Raw genomic sequence first — 10,475 nt, 5'->3', positions numbered from 1 at the left:
AAATCAAATACCTGTAACAGAGACAACACTGGAATCACTCAAAACCCAAGCCAGTGGAATACTCTCCCACCTCCTCACGTGATACTTTTGCAAGTACAAGGGGATTTTTAATAGATGCTGTGGTTAGTGCTGTAAGAGGCATCGCTTCTGGTGTTACAGTACATACACATACTCCTATTAGCCAAGAAACATTTAATTCTACTTCTGGTAAGCTCCAGAGCACACATTCCACACCTGCCATGCAAGAATTCCAAAGGCAGCATGCAGTTCTCGACCTGAAAGCATGCTCATACCTGCAATCTGATGCTGCTAGCAACAGCAAGGCTGTACGCATATATATAATGGCGCTGGACATGGTGAATCAGCATCTCGTACACCCGCATTGCATGGCTAGAGGGTAAGCTGTAGAGTTTTGTCTACAGAGGAGGAGAAACACAAATCAAAAGGCAGACTGACACTTGTTATTCAGAAATGTGTATCTGCACTGAGAATTCAAGAAAAGCACAGCAAAAACTTGCTCCTGAAAGCAAGATGAACAGATGGCTCTGGACAGAACCTCTGCAAAGACTCTAGAGCAACTCTGCCTGGCTCCAGAAAGGCAGTGGTTGGAACAACCAGCTCTTCACAGTTGCTTAACCATATCTCAGGACATGTTACCCAAACACAACAGATCTATTCAAGCTTATGAACCACTGCCTTTCTGCTAGTTTATGAACACATCTGTCCCCCACACATGAAAATGTGCTCATATTCATTGTATAATGAAATTAAGAAAATAAAACATTTAGCAAACAGTCAAACAGTACCCAAAAGCAAAAGGATGACCAAACAAGAGCTAAAATATTAACTAGATAAAACAAAAGTCAGGATATTTAACAGTGGGAGAACAGTTATCTAAAAAGCCAAGTCCAGCATACAACTATTCTGACAAAGATGTGTTTAATGATCTGCAGAATTTACCTGAAGAATTATCAGGAGTCCAAGAACTGCTGTCTTGACATCCTCCAAAGAAGCTGAATGTGATAGCAAGTCTCTCTCTTCCAGTTCAGAAGGAGATGAGAGAGAACGTGCAGCCACCTTTTAAAAAAAAGCAATATGCAGTTTAAATCTGCAACACACCTTCTCTTTATTTCCATCCTGGAAGGTCAGGAAAGACTACTGCAAGTCATCCTTGCTGGAAATTCTGCAAGCCCTGTCAGGTAGCTTGGATGTGCATTAACAGGGTTTCTAAAGCTCCTTTCTGCTCTGCACTTCAGACTTGTATCCTCCAAAACCCGGTAATTTTGCAATATCCTGCTGAGCCATGCAACTGGTAACAGTCACGGGTTAAGTCTCCTCAGTCACAGTAAGAGGATCTGGCAGAAGATGTGGTGATGCTACTGACAATTGACCAAACGCTGCCTCACCTTTTCTATGATATCAAGCAAGCTGTTAAAGTGATGTGTGTTGCAGCCTTCAGCCAGGTCTACAAGTAGCTGAGTGGCCAGTTTTCGGACTTGATGGTCTTTATCCTCTGGAATGTGAGCCAGCTGAGAGATCACAACCAAGTTTATCAGCTCCTCCTGCAAGAGGACAAACCTTAATAAGCTTTGACATTTTGCAGTCAGTTGTTCAATCAGCATATTAAAGAGACAAATAATTACAAACAAAAAAACACTGATTCTCTGGTCTCAGGCTTGTTCCTCAACTAACTGTTTGGTTCCTTGATCTTTCCTCTTCCATCCCATTAAGTATTTCTGTATGCCATCCCTCCAAATATTTGCGACTTTTGTCGAACTTGGATTCAATGCTTTGGTTTTCATCTGTCCTATAGACTTGACAGACCAGGCTCAAACAGACTGTTGACAAGGGATTTCTAGGGCTTGTGGGTCTTATTGAGAGTGGAAACATGCAACAGCATCATGTTTTCACAAATCTTGAAGGAATCCAAGAAGCACCTCTGCCCCTTCCTGTCCTCTGACACTCTGGGTACATTCCAAGGATCTGAAGACATCCCCAGAGCTCTTCTGTAACTCCTCTCAGACAGATTCCATCTTGGATTGCAATTAAACTGCAAGCACCAAGACAAGTCAATCTGCTCACATCAGACTATGCCCAGATCTCATCTTTTTACAAAGCTTTTAAATAAACTCTGCATCTCTCACACTGATTTTCCCTTCTTCCAAAACAAAATATATATGGAATTAATGACCTTAAAACAGGGATGCAAATACACAACAGGTATGCCCTCAAAACACAGCAGCTCCCACTGCAAGTTGCACATACCTGTATCCAACTAAGGAAAATTAAAAGGCAAGTCGTCCTATAAGCATCCCAAAGAAATATGTCTATTGTGTGCAACATTTAAAGCACAGTTCTGTGCATTCCCCAGTGGCACAGACGACCTGAAGCACACCATAAAACATGCCTCACCAAAGCCTTTCCCACCCACTTAAGATCTCACATGTAATCATCAGAAACAGATAAAGACACACCTCATAGAACTGTCTGTTAATACTCAGGACAAAGGACAAGACATCCAGAACTTTAATACGAACAGCACTACGACTTTCGTTCCTAAAATGGGAAGAGCAAATTCAAGGTGAATAAAATAAAGCTGCTGATACTTAGGGAAGGGGGGAAGAGGAGAAAAGGAAAATAAAACTAAAGTAAACTAGAAGAATTCTTAAGAGTTAGAACAATAACTGTTAGAGATCAGCTGAGCCTTCAGTTAATGCCTCAACATACGAAATCAGATTCAAGAACAACTGGAAACTGGAACCCCAATTCAACTTTTACTACTTCTGGAGACCTGTAACTGCAGTTTTCTCATTTCCAATCCAAACTAGGAAGCACATGTCAGAAGAACAAGTGCTCTGGTGAGAAAATTTAAAACCAAACATATGGCACCGAGGAAGAGTTACTCTTTGGCAGCAGTTCACAGACAAGACAAACGTTTATTATTGCTGTATGTTGATATTTTAGAGCACAAGAATACTTTTAGGAGTACCAATTCAAAACCAGATAACTTTAATACTGGATAACCACATGCAATCCTGATGCTTAACAGGAAAGTCTTGTTTGGTGTCAGAACTACAAAGTGCTGTGGAGTGGAACACGTAACTGCTTAAGCTAATTGGAATACAGCCATCCAATGGAAATAAAGTAAAAAAAAAAGAAGCATAAATAACTCAGTGCAAAGTTTTCCTTCTGTTAAATGAAATCCTTTCATGTACTGTGCCCTGGAACCACCATACTTCTTAGCAGTCACTTACTAACATTAAAACTTCAGAAAACAAAATTATCTAACACGAAAAGGTGGCAAGAAACATTTGAAAGTGCCTTGTATTCACAAAATTATGATTTCATACCTGAAGAATCTCTCCATTAAGATCTGCAGGTTGTGAATCCAGCCATCTTTGGCAGGATGAATGGATTGAGCTCTGTATGTTATCAAGTTTAATACAGAAGATTCCTTTCATGGAAAGATCAAGAATATTTTTTTTTTAGTGTATAAGCAAATAAAATACATCCATTCTCCCAACCCCCACCCCGAGAATAAGGCTCATACAAGTCCTTGCTGTGATTTTCTGACCATGTGCTATTTTAGGACTCCCAACTTTCAACTGTGCTGAGTAACAAAACGGGTTCGACTGGCAACAAAGGAAGACAGCAAGAAGTAAAGTCTTACTGGTCTCTGATCAGCACATCTTTCCACCAGCTCAAAAAATCTCTCTTCAGAGCCATGGAATTCATTCTGGTCACAGAGTTCTTCTACTGTAGTCAAAAGATCATGTACAATGGACTTCAGTTCTTGGCTCTCCAGACTCTGAAACAGAGATGAAAACATTCCTAGAAGACTTCTACCTTACCAGAAAGTGCTAACTTTTAAATACAAACAGAAAACTCCATTGAGAAGCACGGCATTGAGAATTGGGCTAAACCTTCATTCAGCTTCAGAGTTCACTGGAGTGTACAAACAGGAGATCAATTTGCAAAAATATTTATGGCAAGGTCTTTGGATTGAAAGCACATCAAGACAGACTCAACACTTACCTGCAGCTGTTGCAGTAATCGCTCCATGATGTCCAAAAGGATATCCCACGTTACAGCTTGCAGCTCCTTCCCATACTTCTTTATGAGACGTGTTATGGACAGAACTATCTCATAAGACACAACTGCATTGGGACATGTCATGGCCTGGAATACAAAGCATTTCAATCAGTTAACAGTTGGAAAACAGTGATCAGAAACCCTCTTAAATTCAAACGAAACATGCCTTACTAATTAGGAACTTAGCCTGAAGATCTGACATAAATACATTCAAGTCTATACACACAAAGCGCACTTTTGCAAACAGCTGTATATCAGATGTCAAATGCAGTCCCATCTTACAAAGCAGACACAAAGTAATTCCTGCTTGATGCACTTAGATGAGAAAATTTTAAGAGAGCTCTGAGGCTGTCCCTGAAGATACCATCCCTCACTTTTTGTACCACACACTGGAAAGGGTGGAAGTTTTTGCTTTGTTTTTATTTTTCAAGCTAAAGTACCCACAACATAGATATTTGAGAGAAAGAATTCAGACTTTGCTTTTGTGGCCAACAAAGATATTCCAGAAGGAAGCCTCAGTTTCAAACTTAAATCCTCTGTTGTTTTACTGTTTCCTCATACTTCAACCCATACCCAATTGCTGTCTCTTGTCTTTCAGGCATGCAAAGATCTCTTTGGTGTAGCAGACCACATTTTTGTTCTAAATTTGTGCAGGTCCGGATGTATACCTGATTAAAAAGTTCCTCCAGCATCCCATCCTACCTTGAGGAATGAAGGCAGCACTGAAGTTGGCGAATTCTTGAGTGAATTGAGGCGATGAGCACCCCACAGAGCCATGCCAACAAAGAACACAGCTCCTCTCAGCAGCGCTGCATCCGCCATGTAAGCTCTAAGACCAGATGGAAGGAAAGTCTTAGGCCACGCTACAATTCTCTTAGCATGCAAGAGTCAATAAGAATATACATGTCACAACTGGAATTCCCAGCTGTTATACATCAGAGCCTTGCACAGCAATTTACAAACATTAAAAGCAGAAAATAATTTAGTACAACTTTAAAACAAAGGAAAATTAAATTCAGAAAATCCAAAAAATGAGGACTTCAGCAGCATAACTAGGAAGGGAGTTAATTTCTAAGCGCCAGAACCTTCAGCTTGTTCTACTGAGGTCAGTGACTCCCTATCTATCTCAACGGGACCTCTGCTGAATTCCTTCGGTTTTGTTAGATACACCTTCTTTACCTGTCTTCCATGATCCTGCACATGTTATAGATGGCACTGTGTCCTAAATGAGTTCCCAAAAGGTTGCGCATAAGCTGCAAATTCAAAGAGAACACTTAAATATCTGGTTGTTAAAACACTCATTAGCCTAAATATGCTGTTAGCTGGCTGATCATGCCCGCTTATGGTAAGTAAATGCGTGCAGTCTTTTCCATGACACAACAGAAGCCTGTCACATCAGCTAAGAGAAAACTGGGTGAATTCCACGGACACGACAGGACTTACACTAAAAATGTGCTGATCCCTTAATTCTTTAAACAATTTTTAATTTACTCATAAAACCAAACTGAAATTTACAGCAGACGTGCACAGCCACATCTGACCATCTATGAGGCCAAAACAGTGAACTCATGAAAAAAAAAAACAAAACACTACAAGAAAGTTCTGACCTTCCAGCATGGCTCGCAGAGCTCCTTCACGTTGATGGTACGGCACAAAGTGATGATAAATACTGGCAGGTTCTCTGATGGCAGACAATTATAGCAAACAACTGCATCCAGCACTTGCAAGGAAATCTTTTGAGAAAGAGGAAGACAAAATGGTTATACACTTCTCTACGAATAAAGCAGGTCAAATGCTAACCTGGAAGACCCAGGAAATCTTCTGGAAGTCAAAACGGGTACAGATATGCTTTGGGCTGGGTTTTTTGTTATCGTTGTTTAGGTTTTTTTAAAATCATTGCAAGACGGAAAGCAAACCATAAAAAGCACCGTTGAAAAATTGATTCGCTTGTCAAATTTATCAACACTCTGTTTCCTTTAAAACAAAATGATTATTGGTGTATGAGATCCAATGGCTTACAAATACTTTGTAACATTGTATTAGCTCTCTTGTAAGATGAGAATAAACTCAGAGGAGAGTTTCATGATCTGACTTTGTTTGTAAAAGCTCCAGTTTCAAAGCATTTCAAATAATTCTAAACTACTAAGACAGACTCAAATTACTGACCTCTATGTCCATAGATGATGAAGTCTGAATGCACAAGAGGCATATCTTGCTGTTAGGAAAGAATATTTAATTGTAATTGTTTGCTTAATATAATTGTAGGCAAATTACAAAGAGTCAAAACAGACAGGCAAATTGGCATGTTATTTTACTCATCATTCCCGTTACTGTGGCACTGTTGATAACACTCCTACAGACACTGAATGCTACAACCTCTTTTATAAAGTTAGTTTAAAGTTGCACCTAAATGCAACTCAGTATGCCTACAGTAATACAATAGCAAAGATGCTTTGTGAGACTAAGCAATGTAATCAAGTCCACCACATGAAATGGGAAAAGCACATGCAGTTAAACTAAAACAGATTTGAACGCTGTAAGAACTGAAAATCAAATATTTGTCAGAAATGTCAGGTATGACCTGGAATGAAACAGATCCAGATTGACTGAAAAAAATTCCACTTATCTGTATACTGATCGGCAACTTTCTCCTGTAATTTACCAAGAATAAACACGTAGGAATTTAAAAAAACCAAAACACCAACTTACTGGACCATGTCAGCTACATAGTCTTCCAGATAGCAGCTATTGAATTTTACCAGGTTCACTAAAACCAGAAGGAACTCAGAAGACAAACCAACATCCATCCACTGTAGTACAAAGTCAGCTAAAGAAGGAAGACAAATTGTTACAACATGTTTTCTATCCAGAAGTGTTATGCCTACCTTTTTCTCATATCACTGGATGCCTGTCCCTTGACTTAGTCCCACCAAATTGAAGAAGGGTAGAGACGATACTCACCTAACTCTTCTTCTAGGTAGGTGATGTATCGTCCATTCTCCGTTAGAGCCTTGAACACTTCAAGCCGTTCATGTAAGTCTTCATTGGAGGGATAGTCCTTAATAACCTTAAAAAAATGTGCTCTGAGGATCCCTAATCTCTCACCCTTAAAAAAAAAAAAAGGGGGGGGGTGTGCAGATAACAGTGTCACTAATGAAAAAAGACAGTTAAAGCCTGACCTTATCAAGGTCTATAGCAGTAATCTTCATACTTGAAATTATTTTCTTTTCCTACGGGCTACAAAAGTCTCCTGAAAGTACCTCCAACCTCTACTGGCTACTGACCATGGCTCAGGTCTTCTCAGTCTGTTATATCAGCACTCAGGGCTGGAGGCATTTTGTCGAGCAACACACAGACAGCATCCAATACACAAAGTAATCCATGGAAACTGCAACTGACAGCACTGCCAGTACAGCATTTGAAAAAAAACCAAGCCAACAAACCAGAATCAATGCCTATTCTCTTCCTAAGCATCCCCCTACTTTTTCAGAATACTGAAAACTAGAACTTTGGTCTGATACAGTCTTACGTTTGTACAGCACATTGTGAAATCTGAAGAATTTATAATATGCTTAACTTGGCCAGGCTAGAAAAGTATCTTATATGGAACTTCTTACATACCTGACATGCTGAAACATCAAAACCAGCTGCAGACTAGGACTAATAGGCCTGGACAAAGACTATGTAAAATTTGCTGTACTATGCTGAACTTAACCCAAAGTACTTCCTCTTTTCCAAGAACATTGCCCCAGAACAGAAAAGTTTTCTATGAGTTGTATGAAAAGTTTTGCTATGAGATCAAATGAAGACTTAAACTAAAATGCTTCCTCTTCCCATTTACAAGGCACAACCAAAATAAGAAACATGGTAAGTTGTAGAAAAAAGCTACCCAATATTTTTCATGTTTATACTCTGCATAAACCCTAGTTTAAGTGTAATGTTTCTTCTACAGTTTGTTTGTTTTCACCTGTCCTTGGACGATTGACTTTAGCAGATGAAGAACAGCATGTCTGGCTTCAACAGGGCGCTCTGGTTGGAGCATATCAGCTACCACTTTCCATATTGCTTCCACTGCATGCTGAGAACAAACACAGGAGATAGAGAGTAGTAGGAAAGTTAAGCTGCTTCTGGGATCTTTACCCAGTAGGTCAGTCATTAATTATGGCAAGTTAACGAACAAGATCCAAAGGGATTTCACGTCCGGAGTTCTCTTTTCTGAGGGACACTCTCAACTGCCCGGTCATAAACTCAGATGAACCACATGAGAGATGCTAAATCCCATCTTACATGACATTTTGCACCCCAGTAACTGAAGTTCTTCATTCACACGCCTACTTCAGTGTGAACATTTGGGCAGAAACCTTCATCTAAATACATGACGAGTTTAAAACCAATTTGAGATTGCTCATTAACAAGACAGAAGGAGCTAGCAAACACCTTTTCTACAGGATTAACACCATCTCCCATGAATCGTCCTGAACAGGCCTGAATATTGGCAGCATTCTTCTTCCATTCAATTCAGGACACCTGTCAGCTATGTCCTCTCTGCTCCACAGCTCGTAGGTTGGACAAGACTTAACCTCCTTGGCATGTGAGCCATCCTTTTACAGATCTGAACAGCACAAAACAGCTTCTGGGATTAGCAACTTTAAATGGCAGTGTAAACTGCAGGAGCCTTTTATGACAGGTTAAGGGCTGTTGCTTAAATTTTCATCCTTCCAATACTCGCTGAAAACTCTGAAACTTACCTCTTCAATTTTTTTTGTTTTTGCCACTTCACAAATTTGACCGATCGCTCGTATCCTATTACTTAATCCACATTCTATGCTCAGTTCCTGGAAAGAAATGTAGAAATAAGCTAACAGTTTCTCTTTACTAGAAACACTTACCCATTTCTCAACAGGGATCATGAACCACTGAAAAATAACTTATGCATTTGTCCAAAATGATCTAACCATTAGTCACCACTGGAACTTTTCAGGAATTTCTCCAAAAACTTTTTTCCATTAGCAAATGATTTGTCAAAACTAGAACTTTCACAGAACTGGAGCCAAGCAGCTTTTCACCTTCAGGACAGAACATCTCCTTTTCTTCAGAAAAGTTAATAACTCACTGGCTGTGGCACTCACCCAGTTCACAGGACAAGGGCAGAGAAAGGAGGGACATTAAGTCCACCTCCTCAGCCTTGCAGCAGGTAAGAGCTCAGCTGCTCCAGCACAGACAGGAAGGGATTCTGGTCTTTGTCTCCCTTTTATGTATTTTCCTCCCTCTGTGCCAACTATTCTGCTTATAGACTTGCCATACCAATTACTGGAATAAATATTTTATTTGTATTAATTTTCACAAAATGGTAAGGTTTTCATAAAACAGAAACAGTTTCCAGCTTGTGCTAACTGCCACCACATAAACTTCATCAAGCTCCGACTATAAACAAAGAGCAACATATTTTGAGGAAACATCCCGTAACCTGACATAAGACAACACCACCCTATCAAATATCTCAAAACTATTCAAACACCAAATAAATAAAATGCTGTAACCTCAAAGTAGGTGAGTTTTACATCCACTTCACTAGAGGATAAATTGAGAGATAAGGCAAAAAGGCATGATTTGAGAGGGATGAATAGCAAAACAGAAAGGAGAATGAGCAAGCCCTCCATCCGATCCTCTCAACTCAGATAATCCAGGCACTATCCCCACCTCTACCACAGTCAGTTCTCACACCTTGAGTATTTCTGCAGTGATGATAAACTCTGTTTGCTTGCCCTCCGATGACTTTGAACTTCCCCGGGACGTTCCCAGCCCCAGGAGATTCCTGAACTTCTCCTTCAGCCCAGAATCCTTGCTCTGAGGCTTTGCCATTGCTGACAAGCAAGCAGCGCTGAGCCCCTGCAAACACAGAACAGGGTTTCTATTAGGGGAGGCCCACGAGGAATCACGAAGCAGGAAAACGCCAGTAAGAGCCATCACAATATGGCTTTTACAGACAGCTCTGGTGTCTCAAGCCGTTTCAAACAAAGGAAAAGCTCAACATTGAGGATGAAACAGTGAGGAGCTCGCATGCATGAGGAGCCTGTGCTGCTCCTGCCTTCAGCACCTGCATCCCGCAGCTGCGCGAGGAATGGGGAGCTTGTGGTTACCATTTTCTGGGAGCTCCGAATGCCCAGCACCGCCACAGCCCGCACAGGGCAACCTCCATTTAAAAACCGCTGAGCTGACTGTTGAAGTATAAACACACACACGCTTTTTGGCAGGTGTGAGCTGAAGTACTCGTTCCCACTCCAAAAGCAATGGACAAGCACACAGCACTGTACAGCAGGTGCCGAAAGCAGCGAGAGGTGAGGAAGGACTGATGAATCTGAGCATTCGAACATCCACATGCT

General features: G+C 40.6%; 1 protein-coding gene across 1 annotated transcript in view; it reads right to left on the bottom strand.

Moving 5' to 3' along the window:
- Window positions 1–9,954, bottom strand: part of TSC2 (tuberous sclerosis 2) — a gene marked incomplete at its 3' end in the record, with an annotated part of 19,811 nt that extends 9,857 nt beyond the window's left edge. Inside the window, exons 1-16 of the mRNA XM_009700123.1 lie at window positions 9,817–9,954; window positions 8,841–8,927; window positions 8,060–8,170; window positions 7,054–7,198; window positions 6,802–6,919; window positions 6,259–6,307; window positions 5,700–5,825; window positions 5,272–5,345; window positions 4,795–4,921; window positions 4,036–4,179; window positions 3,671–3,808; window positions 3,351–3,454; window positions 2,475–2,556; window positions 1,407–1,562; window positions 961–1,077; window positions 292–416 (exon numbers count right to left, since the gene is read on the bottom strand). Coding sequence (XP_009698425.1) covers window positions 292–416; window positions 961–1,077; window positions 1,407–1,562; window positions 2,475–2,556; window positions 3,351–3,454; window positions 3,671–3,808; window positions 4,036–4,179; window positions 4,795–4,921; window positions 5,272–5,345; window positions 5,700–5,825; window positions 6,259–6,307; window positions 6,802–6,919; window positions 7,054–7,198; window positions 8,060–8,170; window positions 8,841–8,927; window positions 9,817–9,954 — 1,841 coding nt within the window. The remainder of the gene's footprint in view (window positions 1–291; window positions 417–960; window positions 1,078–1,406; window positions 1,563–2,474; window positions 2,557–3,350; window positions 3,455–3,670; window positions 3,809–4,035; window positions 4,180–4,794; window positions 4,922–5,271; window positions 5,346–5,699; window positions 5,826–6,258; window positions 6,308–6,801; window positions 6,920–7,053; window positions 7,199–8,059; window positions 8,171–8,840; window positions 8,928–9,816) is intronic.
- Window positions 9,955–10,475: the final 521 nt, after the last annotated feature.

This window comes from Cariama cristata, unplaced genomic scaffold, assembly GCF_000690535.1.
Source record: "Cariama cristata isolate BGI_N322 unplaced genomic scaffold, ASM69053v1 scaffold30065, whole genome shotgun sequence".
In the NCBI taxonomy this organism is placed as follows: Eukaryota; Metazoa; Chordata; class Aves; order Cariamiformes; family Cariamidae; genus Cariama; species Cariama cristata.
The sequence above is the reverse complement of the archived record's forward strand: the minus strand, read 5'-3'. Positions and strand labels throughout refer to the sequence as shown.